This window comes from Miniopterus natalensis, chromosome 9 (assembly GCF_054644295.1).
Source record: "Miniopterus natalensis isolate mMinNat1 chromosome 9, mMinNat1.hap1, whole genome shotgun sequence".
Taxonomy (NCBI): Eukaryota; Metazoa; Chordata; class Mammalia; order Chiroptera; family Miniopteridae; genus Miniopterus; species Miniopterus natalensis.
In genome coordinates, this window is record NC_142089.1 from 45,548,145 (window position 1) to 45,574,908 (window position 26,764).

The 26,764-nt window shown below is 33.2% G+C and overlaps 1 protein-coding gene across 1 annotated transcript in view; it reads right to left on the bottom strand.

Moving 5' to 3' along the window:
- LRRIQ3 (leucine rich repeats and IQ motif containing 3) overlaps nt 1-26,764 on the bottom strand; it is an 83,178-nt gene that overhangs the window by 12,899 nt on the left and 43,515 nt on the right. The window contains exon 6 of the mRNA XM_016216818.2: nt 17,518-17,638. Coding sequence (XP_016072304.2) covers nt 17,518-17,638 — 121 coding nt within the window. The remainder of the gene's footprint in view (nt 1-17,517; nt 17,639-26,764) is intronic.

The window sequence follows — 26,764 nt, forward strand, 5'->3', positions numbered from 1 at the left end:
AAAACAAGATAAAGGTGGTGTGAGATGTGGTTCGAGGTGAGGCAGATTATATGCAGTATTATAGGCCACAGAAAAAAATGTGAATTTATGAGATTTAGAGTATGGAAGAAGAAAGTTTAGGGATTTTTTTTTTTTTTTTACAGGCAAAGCCAACAGGGCTGCTGATAAATTAGATCACAGAGGAGAAAAAACATAAAACAAAAAACAATCAAGGGTGAATGCTACTGGGATTTTGTCTTGAGAAAACAAATGGACGGTGATGCCATTTGTTGAAATACTGGGGAAAATCAGATTTAGTGAACTAGGTTAAATAAATATTCTATGTATTACTATTTCTGAAGTTCATATTCAAACACCAGAGAACATTTCACTAATATGTCACATTTAAATTCTTTATCTTTAAAAAATCATTTTAATTTTTCATTAATATGTCATTTAAAAATATTTAATTTTATAAATAGGAAAATCATTTTAAAGTAATACTATTTTCCATTTACATGATTACTAATAATAATCAGGTAAACACTGAGAAAAATAACACCTTTGTATACTTTTATTAAGAATACCAGCTGATTTTTGAGGTACAGCCATTATTTCCACAAATTGCATTCTTCAACACAGGGTAACTACTTTTTCAAATATAGTTTACCCTATGAAAAAGAAATGTTTGCTAAAAAGAAATTTCCACAAATTGCATTCTTCAACACAGGGTAACTACTTTTTCAAATATAGTTTACCCTATGAAAAATAAATGTGTGCTAAAAAGAAATTATCCTTGTAAAGCATATAAAATTCTCTATTTAAGAGCGAAACAACTGGACCACATTATAATTAATTTATTTTCAACTGTCTCAACAGATAGTTTTAACTATCACATGAAACTTTTAGAACTCACAGGAACACGGAAGCCAGGACCATTTGTGGTCAACAGAGCTTATTTGGGTCTTCTAAATGTATTACAGATTTATATGCCATCTGTGAAGAAACAAATGGTCTAAGACTATTTAAAATCAGTGCAGGAATGATCTGAATGTTCACAAATGGGTCTGAAGCAGTTGCTCTCTTCAGCAAAACTGCCTGACATCTTAGCACAAGCAGATGGCCCTGTGCGGCAAACAGGCTTTCAGCAGCTTTGAGTTCAGGTGAAATAAAGAACAGGAGGCGAAGGAAAAAAAAGTAAATATAAACAAAAAAATGTGATATCAACTGCTGCCATGCACAGGGTTTTCCCTGACTTGTTAGGCACGTAAATATCATTGAAATTATGGTGACACAATGGCTATTTTCTTCCACTGATGTTTTCTTAGTAACAATGCAAAAGTGCCTGAGGTTATCCCCCAGCCCTCCCATTACATATAAACACATAATGTGGTATAAATGACCTAAGATATGATCCAAGATCATCATAATATAAAGCATGCCCTTTAGCCACAGTGCAATTAAACTAGAAAGCAGGAATAGAAGAAAGTTTTGGAAATTCACAAGTATGTAGAAATTACATAACATAGTCCTGAATAACAAATGGGTCAAGAAGAAACCACAAGGGACTTTATAAAATAAGATAAACGAAAACAAAAGAAAACATTATAGGGTTCAGCTATTGCAGTGCTCAGAAGGGAATTTACATCTATAAATACCTACGTTCAAAATGAAGGAAGATCTTAAATAGATAGTCTAAACTTCCACCCTTAAGAAACTAGTAAAAAATGATTAACGAAACCCAATACAAACAGAAGAAAGATGATAAAGATGAAAGCAGATATAAACAAAAGAGAAAATGAAAGTTGTTTTTTTTAAAAAAATCAACAAAAATTGACAAATCTTTAGATAGACGTCACACCCTACCCCTTTGTTTTTATCTTTTAGCCAAGTTCAGCCCCTGGTTAAGCATAGCACATCTGTCGGTCAAAAGCTGTGTTTTATCTCCCTCAGCCAGTTAAGGTTTTTACCTTTTACTGTTCGTGTGTGTGTGTGTGTGTGTGTGTGTGTGTGTGTGTGACTGGTTGGTTGCTATCACAGTTCAGATTTCATGTTTGTGCGCCATATTTTGTCAGAAACTAATAGCTTGGAAGTACCCTCACCAATGCTTGAGAGCATGCAGTCTTGGGCATGCACACAGTCTTCCAGACTCCCAGAAATGTGTGATTTTATTCTTAAGCCTGGCTCTTAGGAGTTCACCTTGGGTCAGAATAGCTTGTTGTTCAGCCAGTGTTTGGTCAGAGGTTTAGCTTAAGCCCTTTGTGCTCGTGAAGCATCTTCTGACTTATGTTAATACATCTGTGCAGATGGGAAATGCTTTTAAATCCGCCCCATATCATGTTCCAGTTGCTTCCAAGTAGGTGAAACGTAGCACATATGCACAAACTTCTGGATCCTTAAGGTTGACTGTGAGCCCTGGAGGGCTCTTTGCTGTTGTTTCCCTTGGTATCTCTGTTAAACTTCTGGTTGTTATGTCATTTCACTTATTGCTACCAGTGTTATGAAACTATGAGCACCTTCTTCATTTCTCTACACCAAAATCTCCACTGTTTTCAACAATGCCTTTTAGGCATGGAATCTTCCATCTGTTTCAGATAAACTCAATCACTTCAGTCAGAGCTGCAGAACTCTTCATCCTTACAGTCTGTCTCTCCTCCTGGGCAGAACTTCTGTTCCACTGCACAGGAGTAGGTGTGAGGAGAGTGGTCTGCACAAAATGATTGCCACAAGTTACCAAAAATCCTTTGATTCCTTTTTCCTAAGCATACAACACACTTGTGAAGGGAGGTAACTGAAAGCAACATCAAGTCAAGAATTTCTGGATGTGTGCAATAGTCTGCTTATCAGGCTGGGTAGGGTTTAAGTATAAAGACTAATGAATTTAAAAACAAACAAACAAAACAGTCAACTGCCCCTGCCCCACCATTCCATACACATAGTGAATATACAAAGATTGAACAGGGAAAGGCCAACTACAAGTGGGAAGGAGGCACACATTAGTCACTGGTTTACTCTGTGACATGTTATCCTACCTTCAGATATGGGTGATCTGCTTTTTAATTTAATTTAAGTCTTTTATTTTTTTTGAGGAGTTCTTATGTCTTCTGGAAGTTCTTCCTTTTTCATTATATCCCTTGGCCATATCTCAGGTTGGGAAATTGCCTATCTTAGAGGCTACAAAAGATCTCTCAGTACACTTCCTACTCGCTAAAGATTGAAGACCCAAGTGTATCTTTAAGTCTTGAATGATCAAAGGTATTTCAGATTATGATTCTTTGGTAATACTTTCCATTAAAACATCAGATGTTTATCTATTTTCTTCGGCAGTTCAATGTGTCAGTAATTGTATTCAAAATTCTTTTGAAATTGAAGACTACCCAAAGAAATGGAGAGATAGTCTATGCCCATTGACTGGAAAAATCAACACTGTTAAAATATCCGTATTAATTAAAGGGATCTACAGACTCAATGCAATCCCTGTCAAAATCCCAGCAGCATTTTTCAAAGAAATAGAACAAAAAGTCCCCAAATTTATACGGAATTTCAAAAGACCCTAAAGAGCCAAAGCAATTCTGAGAAAAAAGGACAGAGGTGGAGGTATCACACTCCCTAATTTCAAACTATACTATAAAGCTACAGTAACCAAACAGTATGGCACTGGAAGAAAAACAGACACATGGCTCAATGGAACAGAATCAAAAGCCTAGAAATAAAACCACAGGTATATGGAAAGTCTCTTCAATAAACGGTATTCGGAAATCTGGACAAACACTTGCAAAAGAAGGAAAATAGGCTACTATCTTCCACCATACACAAAATTAACTAAAAATGGATTAAAGACTTAAATGTAAGATCTGAAACCATAAAATAGACAGAAGAAAATATAGGTGGTAAGCTCCTTGACATTGGTATTAACAATATATTTGTGGACCTGACTCCAATGGCAAGGAAAACAAAAGCAAAATTAGACAAACGGGACTGCAGTGGAACCTCGGTTTTCAAACTTAATTCGTTCCGGAAGGCTGTTCAAGAAGTGATTTGTTTGAAAACTGAATCATTTTTTCCCATTAGAAATAATGTAAATTGAATGAATTTGTTCCAGGCTCCCAAATGATTCCGTTTTAACCTTTCTTATGTACAGAACAGTCTAAAGTACTGTTTAATCTATAACCAAACACTTCTTTTCTTAATTTATCGAACTACCCTCTACTAGCCTTAAACAAATCACTTTTAGCACTCATTGCAGGGGAGCAGCATCTTTGCTTTTTCACATATCATTGCCTCCAAAATGCTGTCACCAGCTAACTGCCTTTCTTTATTCAAATCAGCAACAGTTTTTCTGCCTCTTCAATTGCGCATGATAGTTTTGTGAGCACTTTCACATCCTTAGCAACATCAGTACACCTGATGGCCTCTTTATGTTTTAATATTGTGCTAATCACCTATTTCACCAGCAACAAAAACAAAAACAAAAACAAAAAACAGGAAAACATTCCAAGCACAGTAAACTGACTCCCGTTTTCTTCTTAGTTTGTGGCTTGAGAGACTTTTTGTCATGCTAATTTAACAGCAGGGAAGAGTTACCGGGTTGAGAACTGAAATTTGATTGACAACTGAGACATTATTTCCATCAACAACTTGGTCTAGAACCAAATTGTTCGAGATGGGAGACATTCGAGAGCCAAGGTTTACTCAAAAGAAACCATCAACAAAATGAAAAGGCATACTACAGAATGGAAAAAGATATTTGCAAATCATACAACTGACAAGACTCATATACTGCTGGTGGGAATGTAAATTAGTATAGCCACTAAAGAAAACAGTGTGGAGATTCCGCAAAAAATTATAACTACCATATAATCCAGCTATTCTACTTCTGGGTATTTATCCAAAGAATGCTAAAACACTAATTCAAAAATAAATATGCACACCTATGAATACAGCCAAGATATGGAAAGAACCTAAGTGTCCACAGACAGATGAATGGATAAAGAACATGTGAAACACACACACACACACACACACACACACACACACACACACACACACAATACTATTCAGCCATAAAAAGATGAAATCTTGCCATTTGTGACAATATAAATAGATCAAGAGGGTATAATGCTAAGTGAAACAGTCATATGGAAAAAGACAAATACCATATGATTTCATTCTATGTGGAGTTGAAAATGAAAACAAAACAAACAAAACCAAAAACAAACTCATGGTGGCAGACAACAGACTGGTGGTTGTCAGAGGGAAAGGGGGTTCAGAGAGGGCAAAATCGGTAAAGGGCCTCAACTGCATGGTGACGCATGGAAACTAAACTTTTGGTGGTGACCACAATGTGGTGTATACAGATGTCAAATTATAATGTTGCACACCTGAAACATGAAAGGTTATAAACCAATCTTACCTCAATTAAAAAAAAATTCTTTGGAGTTATATGCAGTGCTTAGAGCTGTTTTTTTTTTCTCCTCTTACCTTTTCCAATCTCTCTTACTCTAGAAATTTAATGGAAGTGACTACAAAGCTATCTGGGACAACAGGTGGTAATCCCACATACTTAATCTAAACTCTGCCCTGAGTTATCATTTTCAACTAAGAGGTTTGGGTCTTTGTCTCAAAGAGTCATTAAATTTCATGTTTTACTATTTGGAGTAACAGAAGTGGACAACTTTCCAAAAATACAAGGCCCTATATTTCTGCACTCTCCATTCTCTTTTGTGTTGCCTTGAAAACCAACTACTTTGCTGAGCTGGTTTTTCTTTAGGTTAACTTGCCAAACACAGTCCATTATAATCAATACTCTCTTTTTCAACTTGCTACTACAAAACTTGGATTGCCATTTTTCCAGTCTCGGACATCAGTTTTCTCATGTGATCACCAAATGAGACCATATTTGGGTTTTTTTGTTACGGTATCAATTCCTGTATTTAGAGTATAATTAATCTTAACTTCTATCACAAACAAAACCCTGAAATTTCAGTAGTTTAGCCGAGTTAGGATTCATCTATTTCCCATCTAAGAACAATTGTGAGTCAGTAGGAACTTGCAGATATGTTAATGAAACACATGGCCTCCCAGATCTACATTGCAGTCAAGTGGACATAAATAATCACATAATTCCTGCATAACTGCATGGGAAGCAGGGCAATGCAATGTACGGCATTGTTGCTTAGAATCAAAATAAATCCAAATGTATCTGACTCAAAAGTCTATTTTCTTCCCATCAAGTTATTCTTACTTTTATTTTAATATATTCTTCTCCCTCTTTATTCTTGGTAATAAGAATATTAAAAATAAATTTTAAACTAATGTGAACTATTATACTGATATAAAATATATTTTTGTTTGCTTTTAATTTTAAATCTAGCAACAAAGATTTCTAGTTTTATATGCATGAGTCTGCTCTAACTGCTCATCTGAAGTAATTTAGTTGATATTATTTTATATCCTGGACTAAAATTCAGTTATTCTAGCAAACAATTGGGGAGAAAAGAAAAAGCCACTGTTAAAATTGCCTAAAGCACAAGTGGAGAGAAATCAGCAAGATATGATAAATTGGGTAAATTTGAAAGAAAAATGTTGGAGGCAGGAAATGTAATGTGTTTCAATGGAAACCATAAAATTTCCTTTAGAGTCTTCATATCAGACTCATATGTGGTAGAGCAAGACAAAGTATGCAACGCAGGCAAAATAAAAGATTGTATAAATCTGATCAGGCACTTTGATATAATGACCTTCAAATAATAAACCCTTTGACCTTACATTCTGAATAGGAAATAGCAATTTTGTTCTCAGAAATGTGTTTTGTATAACAGCTGGTACTTTTTGTAAAGGATTTGAATTTACTTCTTCATAACTATATCTGAAATATAAATGCTGTTTTGATATATAACTGCAGAAGATCAACCCATCTTCCAGCTATATTTATTATAAAGGGTTAAAAAAGCACTAACATAACACACACTTTTAGGATTCCAATGTCTGTCTGGCATGCTGTATCCTTTCAGTATAAATCAAGGTATTTATATATCTAATTTCCTTTTTTTCTTTTCTAAAATTAATTTATTCTTAAATTGAATTTATTGGGGTGACATTGGTTAGTACAAAATAGAAAAAACATTGTTGAAGCATCAAGTCTCTTTAAAACATCTGACCTGCAGTGATACATCATTTTCATAAAGAAAAAATAATAAAATATTAGGCAATATAAAAGTAGAAGGGGTAATAGGTTTAACTTAAGTTAAAGAAGATAAACACATCTATTTATGACAAGCTAATAATTAGTAAAACAGGTAATTTGGATAATGTTTACAACAAAAGCAATCAACTGTTAAGCTGTCATGTATAATTTGACAATATAAATGAGACAATATAATACCTATCCTTATTCACAAGTTATATGCAGGGCTTTTTAACTTCATAATCTCATAGATGTTACACTAAAACATGTAATATCACCCTTTCCACTAATATCTGAGCTCCACAAAGGTAGGTTTATATGTGCTTTATTTACTGTTGGGTTTTGAATGCCTAGAGCTGATAAAAATATATATGTAGTAATAATCTAAAATGTAGTAAAAAAAACCCTCAGTATAATAAAATACTCTCTAAATTTCAACACCTGCTGGAGGGGTGGGAAGAAGGAGTTAAAGAGTGGACAATGATTATTCAATTCTGTTTATAAGGTGGATGGCCACAGGAAAAGAAAAAAAAGGCAGGTGATCTAATCTAATCCCCAGGTCAACTGAAACTCCAGAAGAGTGGACAAACGATATTTCCTAGCAGAAAGAGACCTTATCTACTGAATGCCTTTAGCAGGCTGGTGCATTGCTAAAGGATTGTTTATATTAAATAAACCCTCTCTGGAGAATGTCATATAAACTACACAACTCTCTGAAATATAAAACAGAAGTGATTCCTAATGCAAACTTGTCTCTGTGTGAGGTAAACACATAAACCTCAATAGAGATTTCTTTTATTTTGCTGGGCCATAGATGCATGTCCTTCAAGGGAAAAGAGAACCTGGACATCCAGCCTTGATGTCTCAGATCCCTCCCTACTTCATTTGAGCCTCTTGATTATTTGTATCTTTTAAATTATTAGTAAAATTTCAACCAGGATAAGATCTCAGATTTGTGTATGTCTAATTTGACCGTCCATTCATATTAAATTGGGCTATGGATGACAGAAAGTAATGATGGTATGTAACTTGTGTAATTATATCTTTCAAACTGGGACATGTTCAAGACTGTTCAAGACTGAGAGGAACTGCTATTAATAATTGCACCTGGACATTAATTGAGACATTAGGTATTAATTGAGATTTTCCAGGGCAAAACTGAGACATATAATCATGGTAGAAATAGCAAAGGGTCCAACTTTCATTATTGTATTGATTATTTGATAACTATTTTTAAAGTTTTGCCAACTTGAAATGTCCTTGTGAGAAAGTGAATGGGGAAATATGGTCTCATATAGGAGTTGAAACACTCAGCAACATATGAATTATGAATTATTCTGGCTGACATTATAGTAACAATATAAGAATCAGAAGAAAACATACTATGGCATAAGGAGATGTTATTTCTAATTAAACACTAAAAAATCATCTGTTACTGTTATGGATAGATTTCTAATCCACATTATATTTACCTGCATAAATATCAGTATTTAAGAAAGATATCTTAAAGTTGGAATTATGGTAACAAGTGATAATAGCACTCGGACTAACTGATATTCTTTCAGAATCATGGAATGTTTCATGTGTCTCAGGGGAATCTTATACAGTGCCTAATGCTTAAGAGTTGCTTAGGGAATGAAGCTGTAAAAACATACAAAATGTGTAACTGATGCTATCAGAACCATTACCTATTGGGGTACATGTTTTCTGGAGATTTTAGATGCAGCATAAAGCCTATTCGTGAGCTAAATTATAAGATTCCTGCACTTATCAACTAATTTAAGGAACATAAATAGGGCTTCAGTGGACCCATGAATCCCTTGAAATTATAAGTAGAATGAATGTGTGTTCATATGGGCATTTTTGAGAACAAAGAGAGGTTAATTTTTTAAATCATATTCTTAAATTTCATTATACTTGTATTTGTGACCAAAGAAGAAAATAAAAGATTAAGAATCAGTGCTCAAAAAAAAAAATCTAGAGAATAGGTCCACCTAACCACAACTCATACTGTGAGGCAATAATTGCTCATGTTTATGCTTTGCGTAATGAAGGAGTTCCTGGCCTAGTAGAAGCTAGCTGCCTGTTATTAGACTGGACAACTTTGAAAAATATTAACCCATAGCCATTCATTCAAATTTCCTTTACCTTAAAAGAAGAGAGGAGTAACTGCCTAATTGATTTTTACCAAATCCTCCCTCCCCTACTTTAACAACCTATATATTGTAAGCTCTCTGATATCCAGGATTAACTTTGGGGATAATGTTTTGATTATTCAAATGTTTTGATCATAATGTACCTTTATACATCATACATTGATAATCAATTTTCAAGTTATGAATATAATAATATATTCAGAATACTAAAAATATCATTGAATCATAATTTAAGAATTCTGTTATTCAGAACTTTGATTTCTTCCTTTCAGTGCCTTGAGTTTATTATGAACATGAATATTATAAAATGTAAAAAATCCTCAAAATAAATAATTTGGTAATATCTTCACTTCTTTACTTCCATTCACTCATAATCTTCACCAACATGATTCCTGTCTCTGCCATTTTGCAGAACTTGCTCTTTGTCAAGGTCACTACTGACTCTCCATATTCCAAATTCAATGAATACTGTTTTGTTGTATTCTACACAGTGGAACAGTCTATACCTTTTAATCAATTTTATCAAATTAGTATATGGGTATATTTTTGAAAGTCGAGAATTATAAGTCATAAAATTTAAAAGATTTCTCAGTAATTACTACAAAAATAAGAGATAAATACTAAATTTCGTTCACAAATGCTAGTTATTTTAAGCATAAAACTTCACACAGAAATTCACATTTATAGTAATAAACATGTTTCTTATTTAAAATATTAGAGATCTATTTCATTTATATAATACACATATGAAACATTATATAATACAAACATATGTGTATATTCCCTACTATACTATTTTTCCTTATAATTATATAACATAAAAAAATTATTATAAATTTTACCAGCCCATGTAGATTCTCTCCCAAACCATCCAGTTTACCTGTGTGCCATACAAATTTTATCATTTTCAACATGTGCCACTTTTGAAAATTAAGTTTCAGAAATAAGCTTGCAGAACACCTGTTCACTACTGTTTCTTGGGTGCACATAGTGACTCTCTAAAAACTCATTGAAAAAAATAATGAATTAAGAAATGAAACACATAATTAGATAAATAGGGTATACGAAGATTTTATTGCACCCTTGTTGATGCTATAGCAATACATGAAAGCTGTGTTTAAGAGAGGGGGGAATCACTACCTATCTGATCCCTTACTTACTGTTGCCATGCAGCTCACCTCTCTCAGATAAAGATTGACTTCATTTATAAGACTGATTCAAGATCACTTAATATTTTGTGTGGGCACAGTATACTGCCAGGTGTTATAGAAGACAGAGAAAAAATATAAGCAGAGTCACAGTGCTATGTTCTTAGGATTATTAGTGCTATATAACTAGGCCCTAGCCTTTGTAAGGAGGAGGAATTCTGAGATCCTTACAGAAGGTAGTAATTCCTTGTTTCCCCTCTTAAACACAACTTCCATGCATTGCCATAGAGTTAACAAGGAACATAACCCCAGGGTAATGTAAGAACTTCAAAGCCACACCAAAATGTTTATTCTATAAGGAATGATCTTTTACTTAAAGGTTGAAATAAGGAAGTAATATAATCATATATATGTTTTTTAAATAATATATTGGTAGCAAAAAGATCAGCCAGGAGTCTATTGGAATAATTTGGACAAGAAAAAACTAGTATGAAAATATGGCCTATGAATGGTGGACTACAATCTAGATAGATGCTCCCTTTCTAAGATTTGAAGAGTAACTGATATGAAAAATTGGTGAGATAATACCATATGGAAATATATTATTTGAGGAGCTTGGTGATCTCTGCCAGAAAGCTCATCCCTTCTCCTCTCTTTGAACTTACCTGCATTGGCACAGACTAGTGTCTGGAATTGGTAATTTCCCAATTCACATTATCAAGCACAGAGTCTAATACCTCTGGGAATATAATCTTCAGGCAAAAATAAAGCTGAATCAAGAGAAAAAGGGACATCTGTAATATTTTAAACAAAAATAAAATTTAAAAAAATTAAAAAAATAAAAATATACATGTATAGTAATACAAAAAAATAATAATAAAAATAAATAAATAAAAGGAAGGGAGTCCAGCTAGTGTGACTCAGTGGTTAAGTGTTGACCCATGAACCAAGAGGTCACCAGTTCAATTCCTGGTCAGGGCACATGCCCAGTGAGGGACATGCAGGAGGCAGTCGATCAATGACGTTTCTCTCTCATCGATGTTTCTCTCTAGCCCTCCCCCTTCCTCTCTCTCTCTAAAAATCAATAAAAACATATTTTAAAAAGGAAGGGAAATTTCAAAGATTTGTATCAGTTACCTGTTTATCACAATAATGCTAAGTAATAAAGAACACTAGAACATAAAATAAATTAAAAAGAGAGAGAAAAATAACAATCTGGACAACAGGAGCTACTGAAAGCAAAATTAGTCAGAATAAGAATTTTAAATAATTATTTAAATGTACCAAAAAGAAAGGAAAAGTAAAGCAATATGAAACAAGAATGAGAAAAAAATAGTAATAAAAGTAAGTAAGTTAAAATCTTCAGTACATAGATGATATAAATAGTAAAATCGCTGCTGCTGAAGAATAATTCATGAGTTTAAAGATCATATGGAGAAATCCTTCCAAAAGATGTCTGGGAAGGATGAAGAGATCTAAAAACAAATTTTGAAAGATATGGAGCATAGAAGTAAAAGTGCTTAGGTAAAACTGGTGTCCCAGAAGAAGAGAAAAATGGAGAGGGAAAAAATGTGTGAAAAAATAATGGAAGATATGCCAAGTAGAAGAAAGCAATGGAAAAAAATCTCCCTTTCTCTCTCTCTTTTATATATATGTATTTGTGTGTGTGTGTGTGTGTGTGTGTGTGTGTGTATACATGTCATAGTAAAATTTAAGGACACCAAAGACAAAGAAACAATTTTAAAGGAAAAGGAATAAAATGACATATTTCTTAATAGTAATACTAAATTCATAAAACAATAAAATAGTATTTTTAAAGCATTCAAAGAAAATTTTGAACATGGACAAAATTTAGCTAACTTATTGCTCAAATGTGAGGGGAAAAAATATGTTCTTATAAAAGGTGAAATGTTTTTAGTATAGCCTCACATTATAAACAATTTTGAAGAAAAGTGAGAAGAAATAAGGCGAAAAATCAATCTAGGAGATGGTGCAAATGATATTGAAAGTAAGGCTGATCAAATAATTTGGTAAGATTTGCTATTTTTTACATCTTTTTTCAAAAAAGCTAAAACAAAATAAACAGAATAGAAAAAGTATACACATAATGACAAAATTAAAACTCAGATGGTAAGACTGGGTCTTAGACAAGAGGAAAGACCTTAGTCAGATAATGGGCCGCACATGAATATGGGTTGTAGGTAAGTAATGGTACTGTCTCGATGCTGACTTCCTGGTTTTTATAACTGTACTGTGATTATACAAGATAATAGCATTTGGAGAACGGGCAAAGAAAAGTCAGAAATAATTTGTAACTTGTGTAACTTTTTTTGTCATTTGAAATTAGTTCAAAATAAAAACTCAGAGGAAAGGGGGAAATATAGGTGTCAATAATGAAAAGACAAGAAAGAGGAATACAGAAACAGAAAAAGTAGAACAAACTGGACAAAGACAAAGAAGACAGAAATAGGCCCAACTCTTTCAATGAATATAATATATACAAATGGGCTAAATGAGCTGGCCCAGCCACTTGCTGTTTCATGATACATGTATAAAGCAAAAGGTCAAAAGTAAAAAGATGAAAAATATATTAGGAAAATTATAACTAACACACAGTACAATTACACTAATATCAGATAAAACAGAGTCTGAGAAAAAAACATTATTATGGATAAAGAGGATGAATACATAATGTTAAAAGGATCGATTCACCAAAATTATGTAACAATAACAATTATGTAGATCCATAATAAAATCACTTCAAGATGTAATAAACAAAACTTGATAAAATTAGGGAGAAGTCAACAAATCCACAATTATGTAGTAATATTCAATATATCTTTCTCACTTCTTGGTTAAGCAGACAAAAGAAAAATCAGCAAGGAAACAGAATATTGGAATAACAATGAAGAGTTCAATCTAATGGACTTAGCATTTATTAACTAAGTTTTAGCAAACACCAAGGAAAATGTAGAAGCCAGGATTGAAAAGGATTCTCCTTATGAAGACCAGGAAAGTGATAAGAGGCTACTTCTTAAGAGACTGTTCCAGCACTCTTCTCACTCAGTACTCCAGGCATTGCTCATCTTACAAGTAAGGGGAAATAAGTAAGTAGTCCAGAAAGGGTCTGCAACTCAAACACAATGCTATTACTTAATATTAACTACATGGGAGAAGAAAGAGAGTGTCAAACTACCTAATCTTCCAAACAAAGTTTGATTGACCCCATATTTAAGAACAATCAGAGAAATAAATAATACTAATTATTCTGAAACAAATAACATTATATTAAAGGAAGGAGAGATACTTCTAAGAAGAAAAGGTATTTTTCATGCTATGACTTTGAATATAGGCTAATATGTACAAGTTAGTAAAGTGAATGAAAATAATCCTAAATAGAATGATACAATATCTATATTTAAAAAGTAACAGAAATACTTGTCAAAAGAAAATAAAAGTAGTTTTTAATACTGAATTGATAAAAACTCATACCATAATAATCATAATCATAATCATAATAATCTGTTCAAGCAAAATTAGTACAATTTGTTTGCTTTTAAAATCAACCTTTTTTTTTTTTTTTTAATTGATTTCAGACAGAAGAAAGGAAAGGGAGAGATAGAAACATCAATGATGAGTCACTGACTGGCTGCCTCCCACATGCCTCCCACTGGGGTCAAGCCCACAACCCAGGCATGTGCCCTGACCCTGACCAGAAATGGAGTCTTGATCTCCTGGGTTCACAGGTCGATGCTCAATTGCTGAGCCAAAATCAGCCATTTTCTAAAGCAAGTATAAGGTAATCTGCTGTTCGTTAAATGAAAAAACAATGAGGAAAATGTTATTTTTACTCTAATTCTTCTAATGATTTTACATAAGTAAGATACTTTTCAGCTCCAATGGCTTTTTTAACATCAGAAATATTTTTTAAAAATGGGAAATAATAGAATTTTATATAAAGTGGTGGTTGCACAATATTTAAAATAACACTGGGTATGACAGTGTTTTAGATTTCATAGATTCAGATAGCTTAATCTAATACAACCATATTCCTATGTATATGATTTAATTATTACATAGCAATACATTTACAGTCCTCAGGAGGCATCATGGTTAAATAGAAAGGGCACTAGACTTTGAATGAGGAAACAGGGCCTGGAAATAGTACCAGCTCTGGCACTTCTGGATTATCTGACCTTGGATAAATTATCTTAGCTTTTTAAATTCACTTTCTTCATCTGCAACACAGATATAATAAATTAAATTAAATGTTACAACATGACATTATCTAGCACTAGGGAGGCTAATGCACTTAAATGTTCATGATCCATTGCTTGTGGCTGTACAAAGCACATACTCAAAAGGGAAGTCTATCAGGACTCCACCTGATTTGAGTGCTGTTCCAGGGGTTTAGATACCCCTTGATTAGAACAGGACAGGTGTCCCCAAACACCCTACTCCCTCCTTTTTTCCTTTCTACTTTTCCTTTCTACCACATATTTAATATAAAATGTGGATACAAGTCAGCTTAACTTAAAATATTAACATAGGCTTCAGTTTAAATAGATTAAATAGTTTAAACATAGTTCTTTTTCTCCCTCAATACCATGATCAAAAAACAAAAATAAACATGCAATGACAATGAGAAAAGAAAGGCAGAAAATAGCAGTGACACAAAAAACATTTGCAAGCTAGAAAGCTAATAGATGAAAGGTAACTAACAAGACAATGTAAAGTTGAAATTTAAGATTTGATGCAGGGAAGCAAAAAAGAAGAAATCTGATTCACAATGTAGGACACTAAAGAGGTGGGGAATTAGAAGCATGGTTCAAAGGACTGTTAGAGGCATAAATACATCAACAGACACTTTGGCTACCACTAATAACCAGGTGGCTCCTACACTCCTATGTCCTGATAGGAGACTAAAGATTCACCCTTTGGAGAAGTTAAACCAAAGAGATTCTTGATTCAGGAACATCAGGCACAGTTAAGGACAAAGGATGATACCTGACTGAAAACTGGAAGATAAAAGCTCTATCAAGCTTTGCTGAGAACAATGGCAGTTACTCAGGTATCACAGACAGAATATTGGATGAGTCTTCTTAAGAAACCCTGTACCACACGTCCTTCAATAAAACAAACTCAACTCAAAGCTAGCAGAAGAAAGGAAATAATAAATATTAGAGGAGACAGAAACAAAATATAAAAACAACAGAGAAAATAAATGAAAACAAGGTTTGGTTCTTCAAGAAGATAAACAAGATCAACAACCTTAGCTAGAAAGACCAAGAGAAAAAGAGATGATGGCTGCACAATAGCATTAATATACTGAATGTGAAGTTAAAAACTGTTAAAATGGTAAGTTTTTGTTACACATATTTTACCATACAAAGTAATACAAGAGAAATACCTAGAACTGAGGGATATTTTCAGATTGAAAAGCCACAATAAATTAAGTGGAAAGAAAATCCACCTTAGGTAACAAACAAATAGCAATGACACAAATCACTGTGAAATTGCAGAACAGCTGTTATAAAGCAAAAAATGCTAAAAGTTTCCAGTCAGGAGGGAAAATAATAAACAGATGTTCATATACAACAAACTAAAAACCAAATGGCAATATACATTTCAAAGGTAACACTGGAAGCTAGAAGAAAATAAAGCAATTAAAAAAATTCTGAAGGAAGTTCTACTCAGTCAAATCATCAACCAAATATAAGCGTAGCATAGACTTTCAAGGTTTTAAAAATTTACCTCCCATGTATAATTTCTCAATAAGCTATGAAGAAGACACTGCATTAAAATAATAAAATAAACCAAGAATGAAAAAGATACAGAATACTGGAAACAAGGGTCCCAACACAGCATAGAGACAAATTCTTAAGATCACAGTTGAAGATACGATAGCCATTAAGATTAGGTTTAGACAGGAAGCAGTTCTGAAGAAATCAGCAAAATGAAAAGCTCTAGGAGAAATATCTTGAAAAAAATATATAATGCACTTGGGGATAGTAGTGGTATCAGATTTTCAATCAAGTTTAAAAAAAAAAAAACTAGTGTAAGGAAGGAAATATATTCCTAATATATTGTGTGGCTCAACTGTGAGTAGTGTTTACATAGTCATAAAAATTAAAACATTAAATATTAGTTAATGCCCAAATAGTGATATATAATTATATGGAATAATAGAGGAGGAGACATGTAAGCATGTGTATTAGGAAGAATTTATAACTTTCTAATCTGTATATTTATAAAATGTTAAATGAGAAATGGGTATTTTATCCAGAATGCTTAACTTACATTTCATGGAGTCATATATTTATAGTTGAAAATTAACATGCCCAATTCCTAAAGAATTTAATTATTCTTTATCAAAATTTATTCATAAAAATGGAACTGCCTTTTGACCCAGTGATCCCACTTCTGGGAATATATCCTAAGAATCCCAATACACCAATCAGAAAGAATACATGCATCCCTATGTTTATAGCAGCATTATTTATAATAGCCAAGATTTGAAAACATCCCAAGTGCCTAGCAACAGATGAGTGGATAAAATAGATACGGTACATTTACACAATGGAATACTACAGAGCTGTAAAAAGGAATGAACACTTACCATTTGCAACAGCATGGATAAACCTGGAGAGTATTATGCTAAGCAAAATAAGCCAGTCAGAGAAAGACAAATACCATATGATCTCACTGATATGTTGAATCTAATGAACAAAATAAACGGATGAACAAAATGGAACCAGAAGCATGGATACATGGAACAGACTGGCCTGTGCAGAGGGGAGGAGTGGGGTGACTGGATAAAGAAGGTAAAGGGATTAGCTAAAGAACATATATGCATACCCCATGGACACAGACAATGGTTTGGTGAAAACCAAGGGAGGGGAAGAGAGGGTTGGGTAGAAGTGGGCAAAGGGGGGGAGGGGAACATCTGCAATAATTTTAATAAAAACTTTTTAATAAAAATATTTTAAAAATTAAAAAATAAAATAAATAAATAAAATAAAATATTTCAAAAATTCATACGACTAACCTTTTTCAATTAGATGTCTTGTTTTTTTGCCAATATCTTTTGTCTTTAATTCATATAAAAGAGAGGAAACATGTTTTCTCTGTTTACCTGTATTTTCTAAATAAACAGGAGAATGAATATTCTGTGGAAACAAAATAAAAGTGTTGTCACCAATGATAATCTCATATATATTTTAGTTCTCTAAGAATTCTCACATGTGTTAAACATCTATTTGCATTTTAAAACAACCACAAAACCTGTGAGACAAGCCAGAGTTAGGAAAGGTGAAAAGAACTCCATTGTATGTGATTCTGCAGCACTGTTTTTCTATTAAGAGTTAATGATATACTTTTGACAATGCTCTAAGAGACATTAAGCAAAAAGGGGACATTTCAGGAGGATGCCATAATTAAAAGAACTAGCGGAGTGGGGAAATAAGGAATAAACAGAGAAGTGTTAACTGTTTAGTGTTGCCCAAAAAGCCTAAAGGAAATTTCAGAGTAAGAAAGGACAGGAAAAATTATTTCACAGAACACTAAAAGATAGTAACAAAGGAAGAAAGAGAAATGGGACTAGAATTACCACAAGTCTTAAAAGTTCAAATGAATGGGATATGTGTGGGAGGAGTAACAAAATATAAAGGAGCTCCGTAGAGAATGGGCCACTCTCAGATGTAAACTAGGCAATGTCTGTAAAGTGGTTGGGAATGTTTTAATAATTAGTATTGTGTTATCCCTTTTTCTCTTCATAGTCCATCCAGAAGTGATTCAGAGGATCCACCAGGTCATCAGGAACCCAGGCTCTTTCAAAATTTGTCACATCTATCTTACTGCATCTATATGGCTTCTATACTCAATGCTGACTCGAGTCAAGATAGTTACTAGAGCTCCAAACACAATGTGTGTGTTTAGTCAGCAATATGGAAAAAAAGGGTAAAATGATAAAAGACAGGCCATGTGTCTTAATAAACTTTCCAAGAGGTCCTTCCAAATAACTTTAGCCTAAGTCTCATTGGCCACCCATAAGTACAAAGAAGAGCATGAGAAATATGGCCTTCTTGCTAGGTACTTTGCTGCCTAAAGTAAAATTGAGGATCTCTTACCAAAAAAAAAAAAAAAAAAAAAGAAGACAGATATTAGTAGGCAATCAATAACAGTATGCCACAGAAAAAATTCAGAATCTTGGGAGGGGATATACACGTGTATTTTGAACAACCTTCCCAGGACATTATGCTTTCCTTGACAAGAACCACTGATCTTAATTCTGAAGACTCAAAATATATACCTTCAAACAGTTCTCCTTTCTGAGGTGTTTGCTTTTATATATTTGTTTATGGAATACTTGTATAGTGCTTATCATTTGTCATTGTTTTAAAGCTCCATACAGATATTAATTTATGTAATACTTATAACAACCATGAGCTAAGCTCTTTCACCTAGAAAATGGCACAGACATCTTATACTCAAGAGCACTGAAGTTATCTCATTCCTCCAAACCTACTAATAATTTCTTCTAGTTTTGGTGACTAGCACCATCTTCATCCATTGAGAGGAAATTCATATAAACTCTCTAATATGTGATAGCTGATAAAAGTTTGAAATAGAGAACTCATCAACATATTTCCCCTACCTTGACCTCCACTTTTACAAACATCCTTTATTCTACAGTTTAGCAGAGACACTTAGATATGTGTCTTAGTCCCCTGTATTTACAATTTTCTGCCCAAATCACTATACCATACAACAGAGATATATTTATTTAAATATCCTTGAGATTCTTTCTATCTTTTAAACTCTGTGTGTGATGTTCTCTAATTTATTTATTGAGAATTATTTGTCTCTATGTGGTGATTCACTGTGCAAGAGTATTTGAATGCTCAGGGCAGGTACTAAATGGTCTTAGACTAAATCTCAGTTTTTGTTCTTCACTAAAAGAACTTTTCATTAATCAATTCTTACACAACAAAATTTCTTTTCAATATTTACATGATAAAAATATACTTTTTGCTAGAAAAGCAAATAAGTAGTACTTTTGAGCTCATATAGTCTTTTTATAGTTTGAAAATTTTCTTACAGTTGCCAAGAATAATTTTAATATAATACACAATATCAACACATTATCAAAATATGAATTTAAATAATGTTTCTATTTTCCTCTGTGGTCAATTCTTTCTTTCAAACAAAGTATGACAAAAAATGCAGACAACTGTTTTGCAACAAAATCTGTAACAATCAATTCCAAATACTTTTGCAACCTCAAATTTGCCCATCAGTCCTGTTCAAAATACATCATTTTAACTCTTCAAGTTGTCATCATTCTTGTATCTTCTTACTTCTAAAAATTTTCCCCCATTTTAGTAATCTCTGTCTCTCCTTCCTAACAATGTAATTTATCATATATTAAAAATCACCTCAAATTTTATTTCAACCACAGAAATGGATCCTTTCTTCTAATCTCACGCTTATATTCTGCTTGAGAAAATAATAAAAGTGGAATATAAGGATATGTTCAACAATTCTATTTCTATTAGTACTTAGTCTTTACCTTCCCCTGATAGAGTAAAAATACTAAAAATAAAAATTAAAAGTATGTATCAATCAATCTGTCAAATCTGAGTATCTGCTCAGCCATTGTGGCTCAGTAGTTGAGCATTAACCCATGTGCCAAGGTCACAGGCTCGATTCCTGGTCAGGGCACATGCCCAGGCTGTGGGCTGGATCCCTGGTAGCGGGTGTGCAGGCGGCAGCCAATTGATGTTTCTCTCTCATAGATGCTTCTCTCTCTCTCTCTCCTCTCCTTCTCCCTTCCTCTCTAAAATAAATAAAAAAATATTTTTAAAAATCTGAGTATCTACTCTCTATCACAAACACAGTTAGTTAATTTACAGAATCATAAAATTTGAAAGTCCCCAAATTAAAGAAATAGTTCCTTTTTAGAAATAGATTTTCTTTAGTTCTCCCACTTATCCTTATTGATACACATCACCATTTGTCATCATTTAAAATAATTTTCCCTTCCTTGGCTTTTATAAAAGAATTCATAACAAAGGGTGCATATGTGACAGTGAAACAAATTTATAGGAAGGTGATCAGAGTCTAAAGTCCTACATAAACTAAGGCTTACACAGCTGTTAACGTACAGAAAATGAGCTTTTCTGTTATATGTACTGAAGAAGGAAACAGAAGGGTGTGCCCACTTATGGACTGACTTTTGAAATCATGGAAAAGAAAAAGTTATCAGAAGCTTCGAACAAATCAAGTAAATATCTTGTTTTCAATAACAGAAATTATATTGTTAACTAAAGTACCTTAAAACAATCACTGGTACTCAATGTTTGGAGGAAACACTTTAAGGATGTTTGGTAGCATCTAGAAATGGAATAATCAGCAGGGAGTAGTATAAGTTGACAACGAACCAATAATTTCATTTTTAACAGGGTCAAAATTAATTCAGGTACAAATCTCTTTAATATGAGAAACCTTAATTTCAGCAGTATTTGATAAATGCTTTTACTACTTATGAAAAGACTATACAATTAGGTGGAGATCAGAGACACTGAGTCATCACTTGGAAAAGAGAAAGATTAATAGAATGATGCCAATCTGAAGGGAGCTCTCCAGCACCTTGATAGGTGGTCCTGTTTGTAGTCCTCTCCTGACCAACACTTATATGCATGATTTGAATAAAAATATAAAGGAAATGCTTATCAAATTTTTATGTGAGGTAGTAAAAGAACCACATTGGTTAACACTAGACAGAAATTTAAAATATTATCAATAGACTGGAGCAATGGGTCAAATTAAACAGGTGAACTTTCATAGGAATAAATATTGCAGGTGGGAAAAATTCATTTAATCATTGTAATACATAACGTAATTTAAAAACCTGAACAATAAGACTAAAATATTTTATTTAATAGTAAATTAATTAAAAGTTTATTGTGTGATGACCTTATACTACGCTGTATCAAGCATTTCATCAAGAGTGTAGGAAATGGTAGTCTTACCAAATTCATTACTGATCAGAACCATAGCTGAAGCACTATGCCAGGTCAGGGGAACACATTTTCAGGTGATTACTGATAAACTGGAACATGAAAAGAAAGCAGCCTACCTACTGGATTATTTTTAAAGTAAGCCCTATATAAATAGGCCATGATGAAATCCAGAACAGAAAAAAGCTCACAAAGAGAGATTTAGGCTCCTCACCTCCTTCAACTTCCATCTTCCTGACCTTGTGAAATGATTCTATTCTTTTGTTCAAACCATTAAAACACAGAATTTGTTCTCTATTTTATTCTTCTTTGAAATCCTCTATCTAAACCAGAGGTGGGGAACCTTTTTTGTGCCAAGGGCCATTTAGATATTGATAACATCATTCACGGGCCATACAAAATTATCAACTTCAAAATTAGCTATGAAAAAAGCTCCTAGATTTATTGAATTTTGAGTCCTGCCTGCGGTTGTCTTGGCAGGGCCAGACCAAATGATTCCCCACCCCATCAGCAAATCTTGGTAATTCTACCTCTTAAATGTATTTCAAACCTGTTCACTTCTATTTTCACTTTACTTCTTCTAGTCTAAGCTACAATCATCGCTTCCAACTATAAACAGCCTCCTATTGGTCTCAGTATTCACCCTGGCCTTTTACAAGACATTCACATTTTTTAAAATGTAAATCTGATCATGTTTCTCTTTAGCTTTAAATCCCCTCATAGCTGTCCAAGGTGCTCAGTCTTTACCATGAGCTACAAAAACCCAGTAAAATATGTTCCTTGACCACAGAGCCAAACTCATCTCATGCTACTAGACTTTATCCATGGTATTCCTGCCACACTGGATTTCATTCAATCCCTTGAACCGAACTAAAAACAAGATACTGAATACCTCAGTTCCCTGTGCAAGCTCTTCTGTCTTACCTAGAACACTCTCTTTCCTATACTTGGCATAGCTAAATTCTTACATTTCAGGTCTTAATTTTAAATCTTATCTACTCAGAAAAACATTCTGTGACCATCTTATAAAAAGTAGGCTTCCTCCTACAATTCTCTATCTCACCACCCTATTTGTTTGATTCATAGGATTTATCACAATTCTGTTTGTTTACTTGCGTTACAACTAGTTTTTTTGTTTTATTTTTAAAAAATTGTTATTATTTTGAAGATTGTCCACAAGAGCAAGGACTTTGCTTGCCTTGACTGCACAGTGCCAAGAATGGCCATTGGTACTCAGGAAATATGCAATATTTGTTAAATGTTGAATGAATAGTACCAAACAGAAGTACTAAAAGGAATAAATGGAAGTTTAGGAACTTTGGTTGAATATAATATAAAATGAAACTCCATTTTTTTGGAGAGAGTCCAACAACCAGACAGAATTTTAGCAGAAATACCTAGCTTATAATTTTTATAGGACTCTATTCCAGGTGACATGTCAACATTCCCTCCATTTGTTTTGAAATCTTATATACACAATAGTTACTCCAAAGGTTTTCATTCAGCAAGTCTTTACAACTCCCCAACCCCTTCTTCTAAGCTCCTTATGTACATCAACTTAGACTCTCTGACTTTTTTAGTCTCACCTACTTTATCATTCTTCAGTATGCTACACACACACACACACACACACACAAATATAATCATCTTGTAGGAATAATGGTGTCTTTACTCATGCACATCTCTCTACCTATTCTTCTGATATTACATTACAACAAGCCAGAAAACAAAAATGATAACAAAAGCGTTCTCCAGTGATGATATTCAGCAAAGAAGCTGAGAAAAACTCATCTGCAACAGGTATGAGAGTAGGGAGAGACATCTGTATATCAATAAATCTCACCCAAGAATAATAAAAAATTATCTTTGAGTGTTATTAAAACTTGAAATAGATGAAATGGGGAGCTATGCAGCTCCCTATGAATGACAAACTAAATAATAAGTACCTGGTTGTCAAATATCAGATGAATAATTTCACTAGATATTTATTTCCCCCACGAGAGATGATAATTTATCATTTAAAATTTGAAGAGTGGTGGCAAAGGTAACAATTTCCTCTATCTTTTTTTCCAGTAATATGTTATACTAAACTCTCCTGACTTTGAAAATTCAGATTCATTTTCAACCCTTCATTTTGTGAGTTTCCCTTCTAGTTAGTGTTCTGAAGAATGTGGTTTTGTTTTCTCATTATGTATTACACAAATTAGAGTCCTTAACGTTAAAGGAAATTACACGTCTTTAATCAAAGGAGATTAACACAGGTTCATCGTTATATTACCTGTCTATTCCTATACTGTCCTATACCCAAAAAAGCATTTGCTTTGTCTATATTATATATTGTTCATTGTATGTAGGCTCCATTTCAAGGATGAGCCTAAAACCTGTGTAGAGTTACAGTCAAGTCACCAGCCTCTTGGTATCCTGTCCCACTGTGTGTATGTATGTGTGCGTGTGTGTGTGTGTGTGTGTGTGGTTTGTTTGTTTGTTATGTTGTTGTTCTTGCTCTCTTCCCTCTTCTCAAGAAAAAAATCATCTTTAAGAATGGTAATCGAGACCTCATTTTTCCACATAACAGCCAGAGAGAGAACTGTAGGAATATGCTATAATCCAAACTAAAAGGGTTGCCCTTTTTCTCTAATGAAAACTGTTAGCTCTCATGTTTGGCTACACAATCTCTCATTAGTTTAGTGAGCAAAGCCTTCAGCACAGGAGAGGCTAATGGATAGTGATCCACGTATGGCAAGTGTCACTTGAGCTCTGCTTTTAAGAATATCGGCTGTTAACAGGAAAAATCATTGGCAAAGGTTCATGATTTAAAATAAAGTTTTACACTAAAAAATTACTTTTTAAGATGGTCTCCTAAAAACAACTAGCAGGTTTAAATGTAACCTGAAAAACTATTGCTATTATTTGATCCCAATCTTTCTTTATCTTAATAAAAAAGATTAGAAGTAATAACACTCTTGGTACATGGGGAAGAGAATTCATAAAGAATGAACTAAACTAAATAAACAAATACAAAGAGTAGCTAAGGGAAATAGGGTGGCTGAATATTACATTTTGCTGCAAATGTCCAATTAAGGTACACATGGGGAAAAAAGCATCATAGAAATATGTGCTCCCTCAGTTCAAAAATGGTTAGGGCCTAAGGTCTATCCTTACCAAGATCAGGGGTGCAATGTGCAAATTACCAAAGCCCACTCTTTGTCTTCTATATCACTGTGGATATTTGGTAGTAGCAGTCACTGAACCGGGTAAAAAGAAATGCCACAAACATCCATAGTATATTAGGGTAGGTCATAGTTTCAAGTTGAGACAATACAATGCAAGTTCAAGAATCATTATAACTGATACTAGCTAGGTCAAGTAAAGGGCATGAGAGAGTTTCAGAGTGTACAGGTTTGTTTTTTTTGAAAATCTCTCCAAAAATGTATTTGATTATTACTGTTATGTCAATGCAATTCTATTCACAATATTATTTTTTCTAATACATTTATTGCATTGTATAATAGTTAACATATTATATAGTAATAACTGAGAATCATTCTGTATCTGATTTACCTAAAGATCACATTTTAAAAAGAGGATACTATAACTAACTCTACATAGTGTCATTTTGCTTATACCTGTCAAAGCACTTACTGTATTCTACCTTACAATAAGTGCTTTTCTTATAGTTAAGTACATTTCTCACCCCTAGAAGAAATTACTCTCTCTGAGAAATGGGACTATGTTTACACATCTCAATATCCCTGCACAACTTTGGATTCTTCAACCTCTGTTGACAGTACCAATTCATGAACAACAACAAAAAATATATATATTGAGAAATTTGATCAGTTTATTCAACAAATATGTATTGGATGCCAACTATATCCATGGCACCATGCTAGGCATTGGTACAAAGTTATTACTTTGTGCATATTTAAATTCTATACTTCTCAAAATATTTCATAATTTAATGATGTATCCTCTGTCTAGATGTGGAGAACATGAGAAGCAAGATAAAGACACTGAAAGTTAGAAAAACACAGTAGAAAGCATAGGCTGGATGCTAAACACACTCTTGATAAAAATATGTATTTTTATTAAACCTTATGTATTAACTCAGTTGATTAAAATAATAGTTTTGAATGAGTAAGTGTAATCATTTTGAAATGAAAGAGACATAGTATGCATTAATAATGTAAGTTAATGCTGCTTAAGTAATCCCCAAATATTACAAGTTCATATGGTGGTATAAAAGTTAATGATGGACAACTAAGCAGAATTTCCTAAAGGAAAACAACACTTTTCTTCCTAAGAGTAAAATATATAGCCCAAGATTCTATATTTCTAGACATATTTGAACACTGTCTATACTTATGAACAGAGGAGAAAAGAGCAACAGATAGGGATTGCCAACATTTACTAATCTTTAAGTTGATCGTCTATATGCTAAATACCTTAAGCAAATCCAACATTTTAAGCATTTATATGTTTTAAATTGGGGTTTAGAATATGAGGAGGGGATTATATTTACCCTACAGAAAATATTTCAATCAATTAACACAGAAGTCATATACATAATTATATATTTAAAGCAAAGCATATTTTAGTCAACTTAAACATTACATGTTGATAAACTATCAAACTGACTCAATGACAATTACTTGGATAACATTTCCTAAAATTGACGTTTTAGCCTCCTGCAATTGAGAATAATATACTCATATTTGGAATTCAGGATGTTTGTAAATGTTGCTTTGTATAAGCCTTTGTTGCAATACTAAGGACTAAAACGACCATTTCAAATGTAGTATAATTATGCTCCTCCCCTCCCCCAATGCTAGAGAAAAAGGTGGATTATTTAATGGGTGGATTATATAATAAATGAATTACAAAATATATGCCTATATACATGTATATATCGTATATATACACATACTCAGGGGATACATATTTATATAGGTTTAGTAAAGTGCTATCACTGACCCTGGTAGCCAGGCTACAAGTTCTTCAGCCTCAGTGTAAATCTCAATATGTGTGACTTCACAGTGTCTTCAGCACAGCTTCTGTAACCACCTCAGCCCTACTGCTCTTATCGGAAATATTTCAGCTTTGGTCCAAATTCTTATTATTACATGAAGTCCAATATTCCTGTGGCTGGATAAAATGACTCAAATGGTAGTTACCAGGACTTCCAAAGATACAGACAGCCTTATGTTAACTTCTTAAGCTATTAAAGGAAGAACTGTCTGAATTCTTATATTCTATTAAACAAAGACTTAAATA